At 46.1% G+C, this 27,180-nt stretch overlaps 1 protein-coding gene across 1 annotated transcript in view; it reads right to left on the bottom strand.

Annotated features, from left to right (window-relative positions):
* LOC148516803 (uncharacterized) overlaps positions 1-27,180 on the bottom strand; it is a 59,665-nt gene that overhangs the window by 2,757 nt on the left and 29,728 nt on the right. Inside the window, exon 4 of the mRNA XM_088479539.1 lies at positions 1,206-1,568. Within this exon, the coding sequence (XP_088335665.1) occupies positions 1,206-1,568 (363 nt within the window). The remainder of the gene's footprint in view (positions 1-1,205; positions 1,569-27,180) is intronic.

Below are 27,180 nucleotides of genomic sequence, written 5' to 3'. Positions count from 1 at the left end.
GATAGATATGAGACAGATATATAGATAGATAGATAGATAGATAGATAGATAGATAGATATGAGATAGATAGATAGATATGAGATGGATATATAGATAGATAGAGAGCTAGAGAGATAGATCGATATGAGATAGATATGAGACAGATAGATAGATAGATAGATAGATAGATAGATAGATAGATAGATATGAGATGTATACATAGATAGATAGACAGATAGATAGATAGATATGAGATAGATATGAGATAGATAGATATGAGATAGATAGATAGATAGATAGATAGATAGATAGATAGATAGATAGATAGATAGATAGATAGATAGATAGATAGATAGATAGATAGATAGATATGAGATGAATACATGGATATATAGAAAGATAAATATGAAATAGATATGAGATAGATAGATAGATAGATAGATAGATATGAGATAGATAGATAGATAGATAGATAGATATCAGATGGATATATAGATAGATAGAGAGCTAGAGAGATAGATAGATATGAGATAGATATGAGACAGACAGATAGATAGATAGATAGATAGATAGATAGATAGATATGAGATGGATACATAGATAGATAGACAGATAGATAGATAGATAGATAGATAGATAGATAGATAGATAGATATGAGATAGATATGAGATAGATAGATATGAGATAGATAGATAGATATGAGATGGATACATAGATAGATAGACAGATAGATAGATAGATAGATAGATATGAGATAGATATGAGATAGATAGATATGAGATAGATAGATAGATAGATAGATAGATAGATAGATAGATAGATAGATAGATAGATAGAGAGAGAGAGAGAGAGAGATAGATATGAGATGAATACATAGATATATAGAAAGATAGATATGAAATAGATATGAGATAGATATGAGATAGATAGATAGATAGATAGATAGATAGATAGATAGATAGATATGAGATAGATAGATAGATAGATAGATAGATATGAGATGGATATATAGATAGATATATAGATAGATAGATAGATAGATAGATAGATATGAGATAGATAGATAGATAGATAGATAGATAGACAGACAGATATGAGATGGATATATAGATAGATATGAGATAGATAGATAGATAGATATGAGATAGATATATAGATAGATAGATAGATAGATAGATAGATAGATAGATAGATAGCTGAGAATCTCAACTGAGATTTATGGATTTTTACCTGTCACATTAAGGAAAGTCCCAGTTCCTTGCCAGGGTAGTTCTGTAATGTGATGGAAAGTGACATCACAGTAATACAGCCCGGTGTCTGTTACGTGTACTTTGTGCAGGGTGATACTGGCGGATCTGCTTCTAATAAACTCATCTGCGTCCGTTCTGGAGATCCTGCCTGTGAAATCCTTATTCCTATCAGAGACCTCAGGCCCAGTCCTCACCACGTGTCTGTACCACTTGTACCAGCCGGATGTTACATTCTCTGTGCCGCTGATGTTATAGTTACAGGGTAATGTGACCGAGCTGCCCTCTGCGGTGATTATTACAGGGATCTGGGATATGTGGATTGTCTGGGAGTAAAATCCTAATAAAAGAAACATAATGAAATATCTGTAAACTCATATCTTTGCATGAATAGACAGAATATATAGTAATAAAATAAGTACCTTTCTGTAAATAGGGCAGTTGAAAGAGAAGAATACTACGCTAGGTGATGAGTACAAGCACTTGTATGTTTTGAGGTATATGGAATCAGAAGTCCTGGGAGAGGGGGTGCTGTGAAGCATCTGCACCCCAAGCTTATACCTGTAGGTACAGAGATCATGGTAGCAGGGGTGGATCACTAGAATGCTCTATGTAAGGATATATCTGTCAGTAGAATGCCCTCTGTATTGAATATTGGACACTAGGATGTTCTGTGTATTGTATACTGGTCACATGAATACTCACTGTATTGCATATTGTTGAATGGTCACTAGAATGGTATCTGTAATGTATTGTATCTCAGTCACTAGGATTCTCTCTGTATTGTATAGAAGTGATTTGTCACTAGAATGCTTTCTAATTCTATATTATTCACCAGGGTCTACTTCGAATTGTATGTTAAGAAATATAATTCTCTCTGTGTTGTATATCAGTCATTAAGAGGCTTTCTGTATTGTTCTGTATATTGGTCTTTGTTTTGCATATTAACTATTAGAATTCACACTGTATTGTACATGATTCACTAGAATGGTATCTGCATTCAATACTAGACAGACAGCTTGTAGGCATTGTATTTCATTATATCTCTTTAATATAACAATTTTTTATACAGTATAGTTTATTAGCTATATAGAAGCTGAAGATGGACAATTCTCTCAAGGAGCTTGGAGGCAAAATGGAGGAGAGAGATGGCGTGGTTGAGTGAGAGTCTGGGTCAAGTGAGGTTCCTTTAGGGTGGGTGAAGCATGTGTGTGCATGAGGAAAGACAGTCCAGGATGAAACAGACCACCAGGGGAGAGAGCGGCATTGGCAGAGAAAGTGAATGATGTTGGTAGAGAGCAACATTGGCAGAAAGAGTGGGTTATGGGGTAGAGAGCAGCATTGGCAGAGAGAATGGGTGATGGGGTAGAGAGAAGCATTGGCAGAGCATGAGGATGATGGGGGTATAGAGTAGCAGTGGCATAGAGAGTGGGTGACGGGGTAGAGAACATAACTGGCAGAGATAGTGGGTGATGGGGGAAAGCGCAGCATGGCAGAGAGATTGGGTGATGGGGAAAGCGCAGCATTGGCAGAGAGAGTGGGTGATGGGGGTGGAGAGCAGCATTGGCAGAGAGAGTGGATGATGGGTAGAGAGCAGCATTGGCAGAGAGAGTGGGTGATGGGGGAAAGGGCAGCATTGGTAGAGAGAGTGGATTATGGGGGTAGAGAGCAGCATTGGCAGAAAGAGTGGGTGGTGGGGGAAAGGGCAGCATTGGCAGAGAGAGTGGATGATGGGGTAGAGAGTAGCATTGGCAGAGAGAGTGGGTGATGGGGATCAAGAGCACCATTGGCAGAGAGAGTGGGTGATGGGGTTGAGAGCACCATTGGCAGAGAGAGTGGGTATGGGGGTGGAGAGCAGCATTGGCAGATAGAGTGGGTGACTGGGGAAAGAGCAGCTTTGGCAGAGAGAGTGGGTGATGGGCGTAGAGAGCAGCATTGTAAGGATACTTAATTTAAACCCCTATACACTCCTGCCTATACCATCTAAAACCTGCCTATACCTTCTAAATCCTGCCTATACCTTCTAGGATTTAACGCTATTTGCGTACGCAGTCATACAGTAAATAAATGCCTTCAGACTTTGTGAAAATGTGTTTTCAACGCACAAAGGTTATTATTCAAGCAAAGTACAGATAGTTACACGCTATGATCTAAATACAATTTAGCGCAAAGAAATTATACAGACCCAAGGTACAGTTATAGATACGCACGCGCTCTGGGACCAGTTACCGGCATCAACAAGAAACCTCTGTCAATCAGCATTAGCAAGAAGACTCCAGATTGGGTTCAGAACACACATATATATATACCCTTACAGAAATAGACAATACAATAGAGAGGTTTGTTGCGATCCCATTGGTTCTCCATCACGGTGCTTCTGTTACAGGACATTTAACAGGTCGATTCAAATGGACACAGACCAGCCTCCAACAGCCTTTTGTCTCCCTTTTCCCGCCTTATGCAAATCTAAGCTGTTATTTTACAAAGTACATTTTAGTGTTTTAACTCTCTACAGTCCATAAGTTGAGAATGCATGTTGCGATCTTCTCACCGATGATACCGGAAAGCTGTTGAGAAAGTGTAGATCAGTACAACACCAAACACGGTTTACTTATCACGTATTAAACCTTAGATACCAAATAGTCTTTATTTCACAGCATTATTAATAAATGAATAAACCCTGAATATTACACTTTGAAGCTATGGAACCTTTTACGTGAGTGTGCAGTGTGTAAGTATTAGGGGTTTGGGAAAAGACGCTAGTTAACTTTGGGGCAGATGCGTACGCATGACGCTAATAAACAGCGTTCACATGCAGGATATTATCCATTCGCTAATGTGCGTCATGTTAACAGCGCAACTGTGTGTATTAATGTGTGTATGGGGTATGGTAAAATATGCGATCACATGATGCTAATAATAGCATCGCCATATGTACTTAAGTGTGAGTTTAGCTAAAATGGCGCTGGGTGGCCATTCGCAAAATGGTGTCCTGTTGCCATTAGCAAAATGGCGTCGTGCAGATCTCATTTTCAAGATGGTGTCTTGCGGCCATTCGCAAGATGGTGTAGTTTCAATCTAATTTTAAACTGATCTTGTCTCAGCCAATTATCCAGCTTCGATAGTCCACCCTTTGATAGCAAACACATGCTATCACAGTCTGGTTTTAAGATTAAATTTAGTCTTTCATTTTGACATATTTAATGTTATTATGGGATGGCACAAGGTGGTTCTTAATCCATCAATAATGTGTCTCTGGGAGGGGACATAAACTACCATTATACGCACACCGCGGATCTTGGAAGATCATAGGAGTGATGTGGGGATGCATCAATCCTATAAAGGCAGTCTTGAGGGGGAATTGGGACTTACATTATTTGAGGTGTTTTTAAAATAACATTTTAATAATACATTTTGTGCATGTCTAAATATAATACATTATATGATGGTATTTCCTAGTTCAGGGTTGTAATGCAGTTCTATATTTACCTCAGTATTGATATTGTCATTACTGACCACCATCATAATTTCGTTATTTCGTTTTACCTTATCTTTACATTTTCCACACTTCAACACAGTAGGAACACACCGGACACATATGCCAATTACTATGATGACAACCAGTATAAGGATCAGGAGTTTACCTATGCTTGCGATCATTTCCTGGACCCATTCCCCTAGGCCTGAGAACTATTTCACTGGGTTCAACCATGAAACCCATTCCTCTACCTTCTCCTCTACTTCAGCCACTGAAGATTATGGTTCTTTCGAAATTCCCATTTTAGCTGCAGAATTTCATCCATTTTCCGGTCTATCACCTCCTTGGGGTCGCTGGTATCATTGGTGACATAGGTGCAACACTTCACTCCAAATGGGGTGGCCAAAGTTACGCAGTACCCTCCAGTGACAGCGGTTAAATAATTTAACACTAGCCTGTGTTGCACCAGTTCTTTCTTGTACGCTTGCAATTCTCTTCCTGTATACCTGAAGGTGTCATCATACATCTCGGTGATATTATCGATCAATTTAGCAAGATCCTGAATATATCTAAAATTTTGTGTACCCCGAGCGATCCTGGTGGGATCCAGTGGTACTAAAACTTGAAAGCCAGTTGTCTCACTAACTGAGTGGCTTTATGCACGTCACAAGGTATCATATTTTGTTTGCCTCTGTGTTCATATTGCATGTGAAGATATGGTGATGGTGTGTTTTTATGAATACCGAGCATTTCAACATGTGTGAGGGTCATAACCTCTGGGACTACTCTTCCCAGGTAACACAAACCTTAGGAAATCGAGGAGAGCCACTTATACGGTTTTCTTCCACATATAAAATATACATTATCAGGGAGAACATAAGGAATAGTATGCATCATTATCATTAAACACATTTCCCTTGCAAATAATCCTATCTCAGGTTCTTCCATCTGGTACATGCAAGTTTCTGGTTGTATTATCTTAGCACAATATCCATCTGGTACCTTGACAGTAATTTCTTTGGTGGAACTCAATGTATACCGATACCTAAAGTGTCTCCCATTAGATCTAATTGAGCGTAACAGATCATGATTCATAGACTCATTATCAGCTCTCAGTGAGAAGGTCATCGTCTGATTATTCCCCGTCACTTCCCAACTCCCTGGTTTATTGGGGTTGGTTATGTTTAAACACAAAAGTGATCTATCTACTTGGAATTGATAGAGTTTGAAATGAGGTGGTTTGGATGAGAGGAATTTTCCATCCAATGTTTTCCCTTTTTGTAATTCTAAAATTTCCGTAATATTCAGCAAAAATGGCACCAACACTACATTATGCTGACCCTGTGGCACGTGTGAGCACACCCAACAATCAGTCTGGTTTAATACTTTGCCTACCATGCTATGATAATTCTCTAAAGGATACCCACCCCAGTACGGGTTATATTTAGGCTGGCACCGTTGGATACAGTTCTCATCAACTAGGGACCCACAAAGCTCACAAATACAGGAATCTTCAGACGATAAACCTCCACACCATCCCCGAGTATCCGGAATAGCAGCTCTCTTAACAATTACAGTACTAAGATTGGTCAGACACTCCCCTGCTTGGCATAGCACTCCTCCTCTTGACTCCACTTCAATAGCACTGCCATCAGTTTCCATCTCCTCTATCGGTCCCCCGTCACAGAAACCAGAAATTCCCGAACCAACCAGAATGGTGAAAACTCTGGAATAGAATATGAAAATGAACACAGCAGGCCAGTCCATTGCCACAACAAAGACCTGCAAATTTCTTTTAGCTCAGGTATCTCACTACAACCTTTTAAACCTCCCGGAACAAGCTCGTGATCGACAGGTCCAAGTTATCAGCCTTGTCTCCGCCTTGTTTCTCCACCAGTTGGTTGACCTTTTTGCAGTGAGTGGAATGAACCCAGGTATCTCTCTCAGCCACCTTCAAAGATGTAGTACTGGTCAGCAACACCTGGTACAGACCTTCCCACCGATCAGTCAAACAATCTGAACGCAAGAAATTTCTGATCATAACATATTCTCCAGGTTCAACATCATGACAGTTAGTTTCTGGCATATCATGTGACAACAATTTCAGTTTCTGCTGTTGCTGTTTTAACTGTTTACTCATTGATATAAGATACCTTACAGTTACCTCGTTGTTACCCTTCAAGTCTTCCTGTGGGCTTATAATCAAATGAGGTTGTCTACCAAACAGTATTTCAAAGGGGGACAGATTTAGAGGGAGTCTAGGAGTGGTCCTTATGCTATGTAGGACCAACGGTAATGCTTCTGGCCATCCTAGTCCAGTCTCTGCCATGATTTGACTTAACTTATTTTTAATAGTCCCGTTCATCCTCTCTACCTTGGCACTGGCTTGCGGTTGGTAAGGGGTATGAAGTCGACTATTGATACCCATCAGTTTACACATATTTTGAAAAACATCACCTGTGAAATGAGTACCCCTGTCACTCTCGTTAATTTTAGGGATACCGTATCTGCATACAAACTCCTGTACAATTTTCTTGGCAGTAAATGCAGCAGTATTACTAGCCGCTGGGTAGGCCTCAACCCAATTGGAAAACACGTCAGTGCACACCAATACGTACTTGAGATTCCTGCAGGGTGGTAATTGGATGAAATCAATTTGTATTACCTGGAAAGGTCCGTCAGTCGGTGGAATGTGGGATGGTTCGGTAGGGATCGCTTTCCCTATGTTCTTCCTCAAGCAGGTTAGACAGGAAATTGCTCTCTTTTCTGCTTGTGAAGAGAAACCCGGTGCACACCAGTAGGCTCTCACCAATTTGCACATACCTTGATTTCCCAGATGATTCAGACCGTGTGCTGCCTCAGCCAGGCTGGGGTAATACGCCTTGGGGGCTACTGGCTTACCTTGTCCATCCCTCCAGAGCCCGGAGGACTCTTGCCCACATCCCTTGGACTTCCAGACTGACTTTTTCTGAATTTTGCATCTCAATAAATTTCAGCATATCAATTGTTTGGAAAGACATAATTTGTTCCATTGGTATGTTCATTTTTAACCCTGCTGCCCATTTTGCAGCTTCATCTGCTCTGTTGTTGCCCAGTGACACCGGATCATCCTCACATGTATGGGCTTTATACTTAAATACTGCCACCATTTTGGGCAGTTGGATTGCTTTTAGTAATTGTTTTATATGTCTGGAATGTGCAACTGGTGTGCCTGCTGCTGTCATAAAATTTCTCAGACGCCATAGAGCTAAAAAAAACGTGTACCACTCCGAATGCATACCTATAGTCAGTGTAAATCTTAGCAGATTTGCCTGCTGCCAATTCACAATATCTTCTTAGTGCTACTAACTCCGCCACCTGGCCTGAGTGAGGAGGACTAAGAGGTTCAGCTTCTATGATGTCTGTGTCATTTACAACAGCATAACCTGTACATAATTCATCTGTGTCTGTTTGTCTATGACAACTCCCGTCCGTGTAAAATGTCACATCCATGTTCTCTAAAGGTGTGTCACGTATGTCAGGTCTTGCAGTAAAGGTCTGGTTCAGATATTCCATACAATCATGTGCATCATTATGTCCGCTGAACTCACTTCCCGCCAGCAACTCGTCTCCTTCCACCCTTTATACATCATGTTGTACATATGGTAAATACGTTGCTGGATTCAGCGTATTGCATCGTTTAACAGTGATGTTTGTAGGGCTATTAGAGCTAGTTCCCATTTGGTAAACCTAGCTGAAGAAACATGTCTGGTTGGGCAGTGTTCAGCAGAGCAGATACATCCTCACTTTTACTCACCAATAGAGCAGTTGCTGCCACACTTCTTAAACATGTTGGGAGTGATCTTGCCACAGTGTCCAATTGTGTACTGTAGTATGCTACGAGCCTACTGGCATCACCATGTTTTTGTGTGAGGACACCTGCAGCACAACCATTGGCTTCCGTACAATACAAATCAAAAGGTTTTTCATAATCAGGTATTCCCAATGCAGGTGCTTTTGTCAGACTATCCTTAAGATTAAGGAGAGCCTGCTCTGATTCCTCTGTGTGTATGACACGATCGGGCTGTGAGGAAGAGACTAGGGCCCTCATTCAGACCCACTCGCGAGCGGCTGTCCGCTCGCAAGTGGGTCGATGGTCTGCACTGCGCATGCGCACGATGGAGGGAGCTCCATCGTGCGCATGCGCGAGACGTGACGAGCGAAGGACTTTCCTTCGCTCGTAGTGTCTCATCAAAGGGGGAGTGCTGTCGATGTTGACTGACAGCACGCCCCCTTTGGTGGGCGTGCCGGGGGCGTGCCTGCCAGACGGAGGCGTTCCCAAGGGAACGCCTACCGTCTGAAGCCGGCCCCACTGACATCACTAGTGATGTCAGTGGGAGTGATTTTGGCTCTGATAGAGCCAAAGTCACTCCTGGCCTTGCGGTTGAGAAACTCAACCACAGGCTTCTGCTCGCAGTTTCGATGGTCGTGATGGTCAAGACCATCGCGACTATCATCCTGCATGCTCGTATATGCTGTGGGTGGTGACCCACAGCTATACGAGCGTCCAGGAGGATGCTCCATATTTATGGAGGTGGGCCCTGATTCAGAGCGAGCGCTCTGGTCAGAGTATCCGGCTCTGAATCAGGGCCTAAGTCCTGTAATGGCAAGGCCAAAATAGAAAAACCTGGGATCCACATTCTACAGTATCCACACATTCCCAAGAAGGTACAAATTTACTGTTGGTTCTGCGGCAGTGTCATGTTCTGTATGACCTGGATTCTGTCATTTGTGAGATGTCATAACCCCTGAGTTAGGCAGTGTCCCAAATATTTTACTCTGGATTGGCATGGCTGTAGTTTGTCCTTAGCAACCTTGTGTCCTGTGTGCGAGAGGTGAAGCAACAAAAGTTTAGTATCATTTAAACATGACATAAATGAATCAGAACATAGCAATAAATCGTCTACATATTGAATTAGAACAGACCCATTGGCAGGTTGAAAAGATTGTAAACAGTCGTGTAAGGCCTGGGAGAAGATACTGGGGCTGTCTATGAAACCTTGGGGCAATCGTGTCCATGTGTATTGTACACCCTGGTATGTGAAAGCGAATAGGTACTGACAGTCAGGATGGAGAGGCACAAAGAAGAAAGCAGAACAGAGGTCAATGACAGTGAAATGGGTTGCATTTGGTGGGATCTGCATGAGAATGACAGCTGGATTTGGCACTACGGGAAATTGGCTCTTTACTACCTTATTAACACCGCTAAGGTCTTGTACAAGCCTATAACCCCTCCCGCCACTCTTCTTTACTGGGAAGATGGGACTGTTGGCTACACTAGCTGTACGAACTAAAATTTCCTGTTGTAATAATTGCTTAATTATTGGATAAACCCCTAATTCTACCTCCTGTTTTAGTGGGTACTGGGGAATTTTTGGAGCTTGCCTACCGCCTTTTAAATTTACCATTACGGGGCTTACGTTTGCCATTAATCCAGTGTCCTGTCCATCCTTGGTCCAAAGTGAATCTGGAATTTGGGATAACATTTGATCTACCTGGGATGGATTTTCACTTAAACTGGTAGAGTGATACATTATCCTTTGGGGAGTGTCCAACATATCCCTCACCTCGTGCGCAACTCTCTCTGGGATATCTAAAAATACACCATCAGGGGTACAATATATGACACATCCCATCTTACATAACAAATCCCTTCCCAGTAGGTTAGTAGGAGCTGCTGCTCCCAGGAGGAAAGAATGCCTGGTATGCAACGGCCCAATAGTAACCTCTGTGGATTTTGTTAAAGGATAATATTGCACTTTACCCGTTACGCCCATTGCTGGTACTGTCTCGTTGGTTACCTGTAAATTAACGGGAGATTTTATCACTGACCTGGTCGCCCCTGTGTCTACAAGAAAAGGATATTTAGTACCAGCTACATCAACCATCATTACCGGTTCTTCCCTAGTACTTCCCGTTAACCTGACTATTTGTATACTACAGGTGTGACCTGACCCCTAGCGTTGGGTCCCACTCTCCAGTAAAGCATTAACGGCGACAATTGGAGCTGGTGCCTGGAGGACATTTGCTGGTCTCTGCGTATATCCTTTATGGGGATATCCAGGTACTCCCTGGTTTGGGGGTCTTACCCTTTTTGCCATACAGTTCTTACTTACATGTCCTAGCTGGTTGCAATTATAACACTTTCATGGGTTGGATGAAGTAAAAGATTGTTGTGTAGATTGAGCAGGAGGGAAAGGTGGTGTGTATGGGTAAGGATATTGAGGGAAAGGATATTGTGGGAGATATGGAGTTTGTGAATAGTATGGGACCTGTGGTTGTGTATGATAAGTGGGGTAGGGCTGTGTTTGCAGTGGTGTGGAATTAGTGAGGACATGTAACTGTTCAGGTGCAGGTGTGTGTGTGGGTGCAGGTGTGTCGGTTGGCTGTGATGTTACCGTCATTCCTTCTAGAGCTTGGATACTGACAGCCATTAGTTTCTCGCTCTGGGTCTCTCTCTTTTTAGAGATGTTTTTGTCATGTTCTATGGCGGATTCTATGAGGGTATCTATTGTGACCCCTCCAGCCAGGCTGTGAGGTCTGAACCTGGGTCTTTAGGTTCTCTTTAAGACCATCCATGAGTATAGTGACAATCATTCGACTGTGGTGAGTGCTATCTTTAATATCTTCTAACCCAGTGTACTGGGTGATAGCCTGCAGAGCCTGGTCGCAATAATCTTCTATAGATTCATTCTCTTTTTGTTTTATGGTGAAGATTTTGTTCCAGTTAACTACTACCGGGAAATATACACTCAATTGAGTTATAATATGGGAAATGTTACCTTGGTTTACTTCGTCTGTTAAGGGAACGTCACCATCCAATACACAATCTGTGATAAATTTTGTCACGTCGATATTGCGTGGTAGACAGGCCCTTAACACCACTCGCCAACCTTTATTGGTTGGCTCGTGAGAACTAAATCATTCATAATGGAATTTAGCTCCGCTCTTGTCCAAGGACAATGCATTACTACTTCCCTTGTGGGCACTACTCTGTTCGCATCCGCATTCCCATTCGGAACAGTTATTGTCCGGATGGGATGCCGACCGGCCGCACTGCTAGTTTTGACCTTATTACCTGGCTGGGGATTTAGTCTATTACTGCTACGTATAGGGTTAACAACTTCCTCTATGGGTGCTGTGGATGTTAACACTTCCTGAACTATCACTGATGGAGATGGCGGCACCACTTGTGCTTGTCGTGGTGCAGCATCTAACATGTGTACAGAATGGGAAACGGCAGATATGACAATAGGCTCATCATCCGCATCATAAACATTTTCCTTATGATTACTTAAAAGAGGGTACAAGTTACTTGTTACATTTTTATGGGTTTTTTCAATAACTGTACCTGCACCCCCATCCACATAAGGTGGTGGTGGTGCGCGTGAACCACTGGCAATACCTTCCGCAATGCTACCTTCCTGCACGTGCGCGCTATTTCGCGGCTCACATGTATAGCAAACTAGCGCCGTGGGTGTATTTTCTGGCAATGTGTTCGCAACGCTAGTTTGCGTCGCTTGCACATTTTTAAGCCACGCATCCCCTTCATGCTGCCACAATTTTAAACATTCATAATATTTTACCTTTTTCTCTCGAGAATGCACCAGACTGATGTGATCTCGAACATTGTTCAATACATCCTTATCAAAACTACCAATTCTGGGAAACGGTCTAACACTCTTCATCGTTATCTTGAACCATAAGTCACAATACCTTATTACATAAGCACCATACTTAGTATGCATAATACGACGGGCCAATCCAAATGGCGCTTCCATTAGCAGCACATCATTGTCTAACATTGTTTGCGTGGCTCCCATCTTGGGACAACTCCTACGTTTTTCAATAAAGATTTAAACTGGTGAAAGACAGTCAAGATACTTTCACTTACCTGCGGATGCCTCTGAAAGAGGGTGTATCCACGAACCCTATGGAGGAACTCTAGACGCCTCCACTCACCTATGGAAGAAAGCTGCTCCCACGCAGAAATCCCTTTTTGATTACTTTCCAACTGCTAGGGGGCAATAAATACCCTTTGTTTTCCAGTTGATTTCGTCCACTCTCTCACCAGTTCACAATCACAGTTTATCCCAAAACTATGCGGTTCAATTATAGTGCTCAAATAAGCCTAACAGATCACACACTGATTACTGAATACTATAATCAAACTGGGAGCCGAACCCTAACAAAAATAACAACCCATACACCTGCCTTGTGTAAAGTAAATGGTAAGCTGCTACCGAGTCACTAGGCCAACTCCTGCGCCTAGCACTTAAGGGTCCTACGATACCCTTAACATTTAGGTCCCGTGTTACACCCTAAACAAATACTCACAGTTACACACTTTTTTCCTGCGCAGAAAAATACATGTTAGCTCAGTTATTGGCAACAATCGATAAAGTAATCTCAATGGCTTTGTTTTAAAACATGTGGCAGCAAGACTCCAAATACGTATACGCTATTGTGCGACTAGTCGCATACACAATAATGCGACTACTACACAACCATATGACTCTTACCCTTAGCTGCGTACACAAAAATGCGTCTCTGCTGCGTATGCAAAAATGCGACCCAGCAGTGTACGCAATACTGCTTTTAGCATGAAATTCTATCAACAAAGGAAAACAAACTTTTTCCTTTCTTGTCCCAGGATTCTAGTCAGCGTACCTTGACCACATGATAACGGATAGCGATTTCTCAGCATCAAGTGGTTGCAGGTGAACCCTGCGTGTGGCCACTCCACCCTTTGGTGAGAGATCGATAACCGTATGTTTATCGTGTGAATTGGTAAGTGACCTCACTCAACGAGCCCCCAACTAAGGATACTTAATTTAAACCCCTTTACGCTCCTGCCTATACCATCTAAAGCCTGCCTATACCTTCTAAATCCTGCCTATACCTTCTAGGATTTAACTCTATTTGCGTACGCAGTCATACAGTAAATAAATGCCTTCAGACTTTGAGAAAATGTGTTTACAACGCAAAAGGTTATTATTTAAGCAAAGTACAGATAGTTACATGCTGTGATCTAAATACAATTTAGCGCAAAGAATTTATACAGACCCAAGGTACAGTTATACATACGCACGCGCTCTGGGACCAGTTACCGGCATCAACAAGAAACCTCCGTCAATCAGCATCAGCAAGAAGACTCCAGATTGGGTTCAGAACACACATATATATACCCTTACAGAAATAGACAATACAATAGAGAGGTTTGTTGAGATCCCATTGGTTCTCCATCACGGTGCTTCTGTTACAGGACATTTAACAGGTCGATTCAAATAGACACAGATCAGCCTCCAACAGCCTTTTGTCTCCTTTTTCCCACCTCATGCAAATCTAAGCTGTTAATTTTACAAAGTACATTTTAGTGTTTTAACTCTCTACAGTCCATAAGTTGAGAATGCATGTTGCGATCTTCTCACCGATGATACTGGAAAGCTGTTGAGAAAGTGTAGATCAGTACAACACCAAACACGGTTTTCTTATCACGTATTAAACCTTAGATACCAAATAGTCTTTATTTCTCAGCATTAGTAATAAATGAATAAACCCTGAATATTACACTTTGAAGCTATGGAACCTTTTACGTGAGTGTGCAGTGTGTAAGTATTAGGGGTTTGGGAAAAGACGCTAGTTAACTTTGGGGCAGATGCGTACGCATGAAGCTAATAAACAGTGTTCACATGCAGGATATTATGCATTTTGCTAATGTGCGTCATGTTAACAGCGCAACTGTGTGTATTAATGTGTGTATGGGGTATGGTAAAATATGCGATCGCATGAGGCTAATAATAGCATCGCCATATGTACTTAAGTGTGAGTTTAGCTAAAATGGCTCTGGGCGGTCATTCGCAAAATGGCGTCCTGTTGCAAGTTGCAAAATGGTGTTGTGCAGATCTCATTTTCATGGTGGTATCTTGCAGCCATTCGCAAGATGGCGTAGTTTCAATCTAATTTTAAACTGATCTTGTCTCAGCCAATTATCCAGCTTCGAAAATTGGCAGAGAGAGTGTGTGATGGGAATAGAAAGCAGCATTAGCAGAAAGTGCGGGTGATGGGGGTAGAGAGCAGCATTGGCAGAGAGAGTGGGTGATGGGGGTAGAGAGCAGCATTGGCAGAGAGAGTGGGTGATGGGGTAGAGAGCAGCATTGGCAGAGAGAGTGGGTGATGAGGTAGAGAGCAGCATTGGCAGAGAGAGTGGGTGATGGGGGTAGAGAGCAGCATTGGCAGAGAGAGTGGGTGACCAGGGAGAGAGCAGCATTGGCAGAGAGAGTGGGTGATGAGGTAGAAAGCAGAATTGGCAGAGAGAGTGGGTGATGGGAATAAAAAGCAGCATTGGCAGAGAGAGTGGATGATGGAGGTAGAAAGCGGCATTGGCAGAGAGAGCGGGTGATGGGGTAGAGAGCAGCATTTGCAGAGAGAGTGAGTGAAGGGGGTAGAGAGTAGCATTGGCAGAGAGAGTGGGTGATGGGGGTAGAGAGCAGCATTGGCAGAGAGAGTGAGTGAAGGGGTAGAGAGCAGCATTGGCAGAGAGAGTGGGTGATGGGAATAAAAAGCAGCATTGGCAGAGAGAGTGGATGATGGGGGTAGAGAGCAGCATTGGAACATAGAGTGGGTGATGGGGGTAGAGAGCAGCATTGGCAGAGAGAGTGGATGATGGGGGTAAAAAGTAGCATTGGCAGAGAGAGTGGGTGATGGGGTTAGAGAACAGCATTGGCAGAGAGAGTGGGTGATGAGGTGGAGAGCAGCATTGGCAGAGAGAGTGGGTGATGGGGATAGAGAGCAGCATTGGCAGAGAGCGCAGGTGATGGGGAAGGAGAGCAGCATTGGCAGAGAGAGTGGGTGATGGGGTAGAGAGCAGCATTGGCAGAGAGAGTGGGTGATGGGGTAGAGAGCAGCATTGGCAGAGAGAGTGGGTGATGGGGGTAGAGAGGAGCATTGGCAGAGAGAGTGGGTGATGAGGTAGAGAGCAGCATTGGCACATAGAGTGGGTGATGGGGGTAGAAAGCAGCATTGGCAGAGAGAGCGGGTGATGGGGGTAGAGAGCAGCATTTGCAGAGAGAGTGAGTGAAGGGGGTAGAGAGCAGCATTGGCAGAGAGAGTGGATGATGGGGGTAGAGAGTAGCATTGGCAGAGAGAGTGGGTGATGGGGGAAAGAGCAGCATTGGCAGAGAGAGTGGGTGATGGGGGTAGAGAGCAGCATTGGCAGAGAGTGGGTGATGGGGGTAGAGAGCAGCATTGGCAGAGAGAGTGGGTGATGAGGTAGAGAGCAGCATTGGCACATAGAGTGGGTGATGGGGGTAGAGAGCAGCATTGGCAGAGAGAGTGGATGATGGGGGTAAAAAGTAGCATTGGCAGAGAGAGTGGGTGATGGGGTTAGAGAACAGCATTGGCAGAGAGAGTGGGTGATGAGGTGGAGAGCAGCATTGGCAGAGAGAGTGGGTGATGGGGATAGAGAGCAGCATTGGCAGAGAGAGCGGGTGATGGTGGAGGAGAGCAGCATTGGCAGAGAGAGTGGGTGATGGGGGTAGAGAGCAGCATTGGCAGAGAGAGTGGGTGATGGAGTAGAGAGCAGCATTGGCAGAGAGAGTGGGTGATGGGGTAGTGAGCAGCATTGGCAGAGAGAGTGGGTGATGGGGGTAGAGAGCAGCATTGGCAGAGAGAGTGGGTGACGAGGTAGAGAGCAGCATTGGCACATAGAGTGGGTGATGGGGGTAGAGAGCAGCATTGGCAGAGAGAGTGGATGATGGGGGTAAAAAGCAGCATTGGCAGAGAGAGTGGGTGATGGGGTTAGAGAACAGAATTGAGTGGGTGATGAAGTAGAGAGCAGCATTGGCAGAGACAGTGGGTGATGGGGATAGAGAGCAGCATTGGCAGAGAGAGCGGGTGATGGGGGAGGAGAGGAGCATTGGCAGAGAGAGTGAGTGATGGGGTAGAGAGCAGCATTGACAGAGAGAGTGGGTGATGGGGTAGAGAGCAGCATTGGCAGAGAGAGTGGGTGATGGGGTAGAGAGCAGCATTGGCAGAGAGAGTGGGTGATGGGGTAGAGAGCAGCATTGGCAGAGAGAGTGGGTGATGAGGTAGAGAGCAGCATTGGCACATAGAGTGGGTGATGGGGGTAGAGAGCAGCATTGGCAGAGAGAGTGGATGATGGGGGTAAAAAGTAGCATTGGCAGAGAGTGGGTGATGGGGTTAGAGAACAGCATTGGCAGAGAGAGTGGGTGATGAGGTGGAGAGCAGCATTGGCAGAGAGAGCGGGTGATGGGGAGGAGAGCAGCATTGGCAGAGAGAGTGGGTGATGGGGGTAGAGAGCAGTATTGGCAGAGAGAGTGGGTGATGGGGTAGAGAGCAGCATTGGCAGAGAGAGTGGGTGATGGGGTAGAGAGCAGCATTGGCAGAGAGAGTGGGTGATGGGGGTAGAGAGCAGCATTGGCAGAGAGAGTGGGTGATGGGGGTAGAGAGCAGCATTGGCAGAGAGTGGGTGATGAGGTAGAGAGCAGCATTGGCACATAGAGTGGGTGATGGGGGTAGAGAGCAGCATTGGCAGAGAGTGGATGATGGGGGTAAAAAGTAGCATTGACAGAGAGTGGGTGATGGGGTTAGAGAACAGCATTGGCAGAGAGAGTGGGTGATGAGGTGGAGAGCAGCATTGGCAGAGAGAGCGGGTGATGGGGAGGAGAGCAGCATTGGCAGAGAGAGTGGGTGATGGGGGTAGAGAGCAGCATTGGCAGAGAGAGTGGGTGATGGGGTAGAGAGCAGCATTGGCAGAGAGAGTGGGTGATGGGGTAGAGAGCAGCATTGGCAGAGAGAGTGGGTGATGGGGGTAGAGAGCAGCATTGGCAGAAAGAGTGGGTGATGGGGGTAGAGAGCAGCATTGGCAGAGAGTGGGTGATGGGGTAGAGAGCAGCATTGGCAGAGAGAGTGGATTATGGGGGTAGAGAGCAGCATTGGCAGAAAGTGCGGGTGATGGGAATAAAAAGCAGCATTGGCAGAGAGAATGGATGATGGGGGTAGAAAGCAGCATTGGCAGAGAGAGTGGGTGATGGGAATAAAAAGCAGCATTGGCAGAGAGAGTGGATGAGGGGGGTAGAAAGCAGCATTGGCAGAGAGAGTGGGTGATGGGGGTAGAGAGCAGTATTGGCAGAGAGAGTGGATGATGGGGGTAGAAAGCAGCATTGACAGAGAGAGTGGGTGATGTGGGTAGAGAGCAGCATTGGCAGAGAGAGTGGATGATGGGGGTAGAAAGCAGCATTGACAGAGAGAGTTGGTGATGGGGGAAGAGAGCAGTATTGGCAGAAAGTGCGGGTGATGGGGGTAGAGAGCAGCATTGGCAGAGAGAGTGGATGATGGGGGTAGAAAGCAGCATTGACAGAGAGAGTGCGTGATGGGGGTAGAGAGCAGTATTGGCAGAAAGTGCGGGTGATGGGGGTAGAGAGCAGCATTGGCAGAGACAGTGGATGATGGGGGTAGAAAGCAGCATTGGCAGAGAGAGTGGATGATGGGGTAGAGAGCAGCATTGGCAGAGAGAGTGGGTGATGGTGTAGAGAGCTGCATTGGCAGAGAGAGTGGATGATGGGGGTAGAGAGCAGCATTGGCAGAGAGAGTGGGTGATGGGGGTAGAGAGCAGCATTGGCAGATAGAGTGGGTGATGGGGGTAGAAAGCAGCATTGGCAGAGAGAGTGGGTGATGGGGGTAGAGAGCAGCATTGGCAGAGAGAGTGGATGATGAGCAGCATTGGCAGAAAGTGCAGGTGATGGGGTACAGAGCAGCATTGGCAGAGAGAGTGGGTGATGGGAATAAAAAGCAGCATTGGCAGAGAGAGTGGATGATGGGGGTAGAAAGCAGCATTGGCAGAGAGAGTGGGTGATGGGGGTAGAGAGCAGCATTGACAGAGAGAGTGGGTGATGGGGGTAGAGAGCAGCATTAGCAGAGAGAGTGGGTGATGGGGGTAGAGAGCAGCATTGGCAGAGAGAGTGGATGATGAGCAGCATTGGCAGAAAGTGCAGGTGATGGGGTAGAGAGTAGCATTGGCAGAGAGAGTGGGTGATGGGGGGAAAAGCAGCATTGGCAGAGAGAGTGGGTGATGGGGGAAAAAGCAGCATTGGCAGAGAGAGTGGGTGATGGGGTTAGAGAACAGCATTGGCAGAGAGAGTGGGTGATGGGGTTAGAGAGCAGCATTGGCAGAGACAGTGGATGATGGGGGTAGAAAGCAGCATTGGCAGAGAGAGTGGATGATGGGGTAGAGAGCAGCATTGGCAGAGAGAGTGGGTGATGGTGTAGAGAGCTGCATTGGCAGAGAGAGTGGATGATGGGGGTAGAGAGCAGCATTGGCAGAGAGAGTGGGTGATGGGGGTAGAGAGCAGCATTGGCAGATAGAGTGGGTGATGGGGTAGAAAGCAGCATTGGCAGAGAGAGTGGGTGATGGGGTAGAGAGCAGCATTGGCAGAGAGAGTGGGTGATGGGAATAAAAAGCAGCATTGGCAGAGAGAGTGGATGATGGGGGTAGAAAGCAGCATTGGCAGAGAGAGTGGGTGATGGGGGTAGAGAGCAGCATTGACAGAGAGAGTGGGTGATGGGGGTAGAGAGCAGCATTAGAAGAGAGAGTGGGTGATGGGGGTAGAGAGCAGCATTGGCAGAGAGAGTGGATGATGAGCAGCATTGGCAGAAAGTGCAGGTGATGGGGTAGAGAGTAGCATTGGCAGAGAGAGTGGGTGATGGGGGGAAAAGCAGCATTGGCAGAGAGAGTGGGTGATGGGGGAAAAAGCAGCATTGGCAGAGAGAGTGGGTGATGGGGTTAGAGAACAGCATTGGCAGAGAGAGTGGGTGATGGGGTTAGAGAGCAGCATTGGCAGAGAGAGTGGGTGATGGGGGTAGAGAGCAGTATTGGCAGAAAGTGCGGGTGATGGGGGTAGAGAGCAGCATTGGCAGAGAGAGTGGATGATATGCAGCATTGGCAGAAAGTGCAGGTGATGGGGTAGAGAGTAGCATTTGCAGAGAGAGTGGGTGATGGGGGAAAAAGCAGCATTGGCAGAGAGAGTGGGTGATGGGGTTAGAGAACAGCCTTGGCAGAGAGAGTGGGTGATGGCGTTAGAGAGCAGCATTGGCAGAGAGAGTGGGTGATGGGGGAAAGAGCAGCATTGGATACATATGACAAAATAACACCCCTCACTTGGTGATAGATTGCCAGCCCTCCGGCGTGGGACACATATGACCACCTAACACATCCCTCTTTCTGGCATAGGACACATATGACCTTTTAACTCCAAGGTCCATCTGGCATGGGACATGTATGACCACCTGACACAGCCTTCTGCCAAGATGGGACACGTATGACCATGGTCACCAGCACTGTGACTGGTCAGCCTATGAGTTACATAAAACTATCTTTCTACCAGGGACGTGCGGTGTGGTCAATGGATGGGGAGGTACTGGTTACTATCAGAGCCAGATCTACACACACATATATGAACCTGCCTGACATCTACAGATCTCCCTCCTCACACAGGTCCCCCCACCCACACACACAGATCCCCCTCACATTCTCGCACATATCTCCCTCTAACACAAAATATCCCCCTAGCACAAATTATTTCCCTCACCCACACACACAGGTCTCCCCCTAGCAGAGATAGTCCCCCAAAGCTTAAAAGATTACACTCACACACCTGCCCCTAGCAGCTGACCCTTCTCACCTTTTTCTTCTTTGTGTGTTTCCTCTATCTACATATGCCAATTCCTTCACTCCTTAGTGCTACTGCTACTGCTGAGCTCCGATGCCTGAGTACATCCTGGACTGGTCACCTGATCATCAGTAGTGTCCATCAGAGCTCAAGGCACGCCCCCTCACAGTGAGGCATGCCTCTGTTAGCTCTTTTTCTCTGTGTTTTATTGGATGCTTCATGGTCCAGCTCCAGGCAGTGTCTGTGCTCTCAGAGAAGAAGCTGAGCTCCTACTGCCTCATCCATTCCTGTAATTCCAGGGAGTGCTGCAATTTTGGTGAGTTTTGCCTATGAAAACGATCAGAATACTACAAAGAAGATATTTATAACTTATACGTATCTTCTTTGTATTATTCTAATCATTTTATAGTCAAAACTCTGCAGCCTGACAGTGAGTATGACAGGGGAGGCCCTGCCTCCCTATACTGCTCATTCCTGCTTTCTACGTCAAATCATTTATCAAGATTGATATAGAGGGCACTGATTCTGTGCCAGGCACGTCTCAAAGCTGAACAAATGCCTTGATTCAGGGTGGGAGCTGTTTTTTTTAGTTGCGGCCTCTTGACCGCTCACATAGCTGTGGGTTACCACCAATAGCTTATGCGAGCGGCCAGGTGATGGTCGCGATGGTCAAGGCTATCGCGACCATCGGGCATGCGACGGGACCCTTGCGGTACGGTCTCGTGGCCGCAAGCCCCAGAGAGCTTCCGGCTCTAATAGAGCCAGAAGCTCTCTCACTGAAATCACTGGTGATGTCAGTGGCGCCACCCACAAACGGCAGGCGTTCGCTTGGGAACGCCTCCGTTTGTGAAGCCACCCCCCCGCCATGCCTACAAAACAGGGCGAGCTGTCGATCAACATCGACAGCCGCCCCTTTTGTAGTGAGCCACGGAGCGAGTGCTTTTTGCGCTCGCTCCGGGGCTAGCGCACTGGCACACCATCGACCCACTTTCGAGCGCAACGTGCTTGCGAGCGGGTCTGAATCAGGCCCAAAGTCCACAATTATCCACAAACTGGGTATGCTCCACAATAATCAGTTGCAGACAGCGCACACATTGCACCATGAATACGCACTGTGATGAAGGACCCGAGACCTGCTGGTTTGCTCCATGCGTGGCCGGATCTCTCCGTCTATGAAATGGGTGTTTCTGGGTGACAACTGGGTGTGTAGATTGTGAGCACATGGGAACAATTGTGTCATGGGAGTGTTCTGGGCATGCAGCCAGCACATTCATGCTACTGTGAGGCGTGCGCATGGTGGGAGGTGGGAGGTCTGTCTCTGGTAGATCTTTTGCACCTAGCATGGTGCTAGGGTTAGGGCTGATGCTGATGATGACAGATGTGACTGCATGTGGAGAAGAATTGGGTGCTGTGACTGTGCGCATGAAGCCGCACCAATACTCACATTCGCATAGCGGCAGATTGCGGCTTCTACCCTTATAAATATAAAACCCTTTTAGCAAATGTAACTTTAATAAACAATGGGTACAAGACAATAGTTACATCATTAACTTTTTGCCCACACTATACCCCCCCACCTGAAAACACCGACATCAACGTTTTTCAGCAGGTGATCCCCCACCCACCACACTTGCCTACTGGGCATCATTAAGACCCCCCAATAGGGCAGAGGCTATAGTAGTTAGTAAAAAAAAATTTACTTGGTTTTCAACACATACCACCCGAAGACAAGACAAGGGAAAAAGACAGGGATTTGGCTAACAGAAGCGCCTCAGGATAAGGACTGTGCTTCCATAGGGATAAGGACTGTGCTTCCATAGGGATAAGGACTGTGCTTCCATAGGGATAAGGACTGTGCTTCCATAAGGATAAGGACTGTGCTTCCAAAGGGATAAGGACTGTGCTTCCATAGGAATAAGGACTGTGCTTCCATAGGAATAAGGACTGTGCTTCCATAGGAATAAGGACTGTGCTTCCATAGGGATGAGGACTGTGCTTCCATAGGGATGAGGACTGTGCTTCCATAGGAATAAGGACTGTGCTTCCATAGGGATAAGGACTGTACTTCCATAGGGATAAGGACTGTGCTTCCATAGGGATAAGGACTGTGCTTCCATAGGGATAAGGACTGTGCTTCCAAAGGGATAAGGACTGTGCTTCCATAGGGATAAGGACTGTGCATCCATAGGGATAAGGACTGTGCTTCCATAGGGTAAGGACTGTGCTTCCATAAGGATAAGGACTGTGCTTCCATAGGGATAAGGACTGTGCTTCCGTAGGAATGAGGACTGTGCTTCCATAGGAATGAGGACTGTGCTTCCATAGGGATAAGGACTGTACTTCCATAGGGATAAGGACTGTGCTTCCATAGGGATAAGGACTGTGCTTCCATAGGAATAAGGACTGTGCTTCCATAAGGATAAGGACTGTGCTTCCATAGGGATAAAGACTGTGCTTCCATAGGATTAAGGACTGTGCTTCCAAAGGGATAAGGACTGTGCTTCCATAGGAATAAGGACTGTGCTTGCATATGGATAAGGACTGTGCTTCCATAGGGATATGGATTGTGCTTCCAAAGGGATAAGGACTGTGCTTCCATAGGAATAAGGACTGTGCTTCCATAGGGATAAGGACTGTGCTTCCATAGGAATAAGGACTGTGCTTCCATAGGGATAAGGACTGTGCTTCCATAGGGATAAGGACTGTGCTTCCATAAGGATAAGGACTGTGCTTCCAAAGGGATAAGGACTGTGCTTCCATAGGAATAAGGACTGTGCTTCCATAGGAATAAGGACTGTGCTTCCATAGGGATAAGGACTGTGCTTCCATAGGAATAAGGACTGTGCTTCCATAGGGATGAGGACTGTGCTTCCATAGGAATGAGGACTGTGCTTCCATAGGGATAAGGACTGTACTTCCATAGGGATAAGGACTGTGCTTCCATAGGGATAAGGACTGTGCTTCCATAGGAATATGGACTGTGCTTCCATATGGATAAGGACTGTGCTTCCATAGGAATAAGGACTGTGCTTCCATAAGGATAAGGACTGTGCTTCCAAAGGGATAAGGACTGTGCTTCCATAGGAATAAGGACTGTGCTTCCATAGGGATATGGATTGTGCTTCCATAGGAATAAGGACTGTGCATCCATAGGAATAAGGACTGTGCTTGCATATGGATAAGGACTGTGCTTCCATAGGAATAAGGACTGTGCTTCCATAGTGATAAGGACTGTGCTTCCATAGGAATAAGGACTGTGCTTCCATAGGAATAAGGACTGTTTCCATAGAGAGCACAGCTCTTTCTAAGCACCTGTGCTCTTATTAGGTGTGGGAGCAGGGTTTTGATGGTGTAACATGGGGGCGTTCCTAAGCTCTGTGTCCACTGTATCAGAGAAAAAACACAGAAACCATCACTGAGAGGCAACCATTGATTATTGGAGTCAAACCATTGATGGTTGTAAACCGTTGATGGCCATCCTTACCCGGCTTCATTAATGTTCCCTCCTACAGTCACCAGTATGTATGTCTCCATGTCCTCCTACAGTCACCAGTATGTATGTCCTCATGTCCTCCTACAGTCACCAGTATGTATGTCTCCATGTCCTCCCACAGTCACCAGTATGTATGTCTCCATGTCCCCTCTGGGCCCCAGTGTATATTTCTCCATATCCCCCACAGTCACCAGTATGTATGTCTCCATGTCCACCCACAGACACCAGTATGTATGTCTCCATGTCCACCCACAGTCACAAGTATGTATGTCTCCATGTCCTCCCACAGTCACCAGTTTGTATGTCTCCATGTCCTCCCACAGTTACCAGTATGTATGTCTCCATGTCCCCTCACAGTCACCAGTATGTATGTCTCCATGTCCCCTCACAGTCACCAGTATGTATGTCTCCATGTCCACCCACAGACACCAGTATGTATGTCTCCATGTCCACCCACAGTCACAAGTATGTATGTCTCCATGTCCACCCACAGACTCCAGTATGTATGTCTCCATGTCCTCCCACAGTCACCAGTATGCATGTCTCCATGTCCCCTCACAGTCACCAGTATGTATGTCTCCATGTCCACCCACAGTCACAAGTATGTATGTCTCAATGTCCTCCCACAGTCACCAGTATGTATGTCTCCATATCCACCCACAGTCACCAGTATGTATGTCTCCATGTTCTCCCACAGTCACCAGTATGTATGTCTCCATGTCCCCTCACAGTCACCAGTATGTATGTCTCCATGTCCACCCACAGACACCAGTATGTATGTCTCCATATCCACCCACAGTCACCAGTATGTATGTCTCCATGTCCCCTCACAGTCACCAGTATGTATGTCTCCATGTCCTCCACAGTCACCAGTATGTATGTCTCCATGACCTCCCACAGTTACCAGTATGTATGTCTCAATGTCCACCCACAGTCACCAGTATGTATGGTATGTCTCCATGTCCTCCACAGTCACCAGTATGTATGTCTCCATATCCCCCACAGTCACCAGTATGTATGTCTCCATATCCCCCACAGTCACCAGTATGTATGTCTCCATGTCACCTCTGGGCCCCAGTGTATATCTCTCAATATCCACCACAGTCACCAGTATGTATGTCTCCATGTCCTCCACAGTCACCAGTTTGTATGTCTCCATGTTCTCCCACAGTCACCAGTATGTATGTCTCCATGTCCTCCCACAGTCACCAGTATGTATGTCTCCATATCCTCCCACAGTCGCCAGTATGTATGTCTCCATGTCCCCTCTGGGCCCCAGTGTATATCTCTCCATATCCCCCACAGTCACCAGTATGTATGTCTCCATGTCCTCCCACAGTCACCAGTATGTATGTCTCCATGTCCCCTCACAGTCGCCAGTATGTATGTCTCCATGTCCCCTCTGGGCCCCAGTGTATATCTCTCCATACCCCCCACAGTCACCAGTATGTATGTCTCCATGTCCCCTCACAGTCTCCAGTATGTATGTCTCCATGACCTCCCACAGTTACCAGTATGTATGTCTCAATGTCCACCCACAGTCACCAGTATGTATGGTATGTCTCCATGTCCTCCACAGTCACCAGTATGTATGTCTCCATATCCCCCACAGTCACCAGTATGTATGTCTCCATATCCCCCACAGTCACCAGTATGTATGTCTCCATGTCACCTCTGGGCCCCAGTGTATATCTCTCAATATCCACCACAGTCACCAGTATGTATGTCTCCATGTCCTCCACAGTCACCAGTTTGTATGTCTCCATGTTCTCCCACAGTCACCAGTATGTATGTCTCCATGTCCTCCCACAGTCACCAGTATGTATGTCTCCATATCCTCCCACAGTCGCCAGTATGTATGTCTCCATGTCCCCTCTGGGCCCCAGTGTATATCTCTCCATATCCCCCACAGTCACCAGTATGTATGTCTCCATGTCCTCCCACAGTCACCAGTATGTATGTCTCCATGTCCCCTCACAGTCGCCAGTATGTATGTCTCCATGTCCCCTCTGGGCCCCAGTGTATATCTCTCCATACCCCCCACAGTCACCAGTATGTATGTCTCCATGTCCCCTCACAGTCTCCAGTATGTATGTCTACATGTCTTCCCACAGTCACCAGTATGTATGTCTCCATGTCCACCCACAGTCACCAGTATGTATGTCTCCATGTCCCCTCTGGGCCCCAGTGTATATCTCTCCATATCCCCACGGTCACCAGTATGTATGTCTCCATATAGAATAGGTGATAGTATAAGTAAAGGATGGAAACGCACATGAGGGAAGAGGACCTTGCTCGTCAGAGCTTTTATTCTAAAGGGGAGGGGCAGACACACAGGGGTTACAAAAGATGGTGTAGAGAGTATGGAAGGGAGCATGGGTTAGGATGAGAGCTGGAAGGCTTTGATGAAGTAGTAGGGCTTGAGAGTCTGTTTAGAGATTTGTAGATAGGTGGAGAGTGTGATGGGGAGAGAGAGAGAGTTCCTGAGGTAGGGAGCAGCATGGGCAAAATCTTGGAGGTGGGAGAAGGATGAAGTAATCAGTTGGCAGGAGAGGCAAGGCGGGCGGGAGTGTGAAGGGAGATGAGGTCAGATATGTAAATGGAGAATTGGGTGAGGACTTTGTAAGTGTGAGAAGCTTGAATTGGGCTCTGAAGGGTAAGGGGAGCCAGTGGAGGGCTTATAGGAGAGGGAAGGTCTCAAAATAAATCCTCCCTAGCCCCAACTCCTCCAGAGGAGAAAGTCAGGAACCTGAGCATACCTTACTGCTTCCCTTTTCTAGTCATTGAGTCTCATGTGATTGAGCTCCAGGGGTTGGACTATCATGAGTTGAAGCTTGGATGACACATGCCCCTCTGCCATCTGTGTCCTGGGACACCATCAGGACTGCACCCATTCCTCTCCATGGGTGTGGTGTATTGTGTCGACAATCATAATGTCAACATTGGGATTTTATGTTAAACCTAACCCTAACCCTATTTTCAGCGTTACCCTAAAATCATATGTTGACATTCAGACCATGTTGAGATGATGCTGTTGACATTTTGAATATCAAAAAGTAACTTGCCCAGGGCCCATGAGGTGTTAATCCACTTCTGTAGTGATGATGCATGTTGGAATGTACTGTATATAAGGGGGAACCAGCCATGGGTGTATGTGTGCAGTGCATATAGGCTGGGGCACACAGAGGGGGTGGGGGTGGGTACTAATTAACCAGTCCCAGACTGCCTGGAGGGGCTCGGTGGGGGCCCGGAC

The sequence above is a fragment of the Taudactylus pleione genome, unplaced genomic scaffold (genome assembly GCF_031769625.1).
Source record: "Taudactylus pleione unplaced genomic scaffold, aTauple2 ptg000239l, whole genome shotgun sequence".
Lineage (NCBI taxonomy): Eukaryota > Metazoa > Chordata > Amphibia > Anura > Myobatrachidae > Taudactylus > Taudactylus pleione.
The sequence above is the reverse complement of the archived record's forward strand: the minus strand, read 5'-3'. Positions and strand labels throughout refer to the sequence as shown.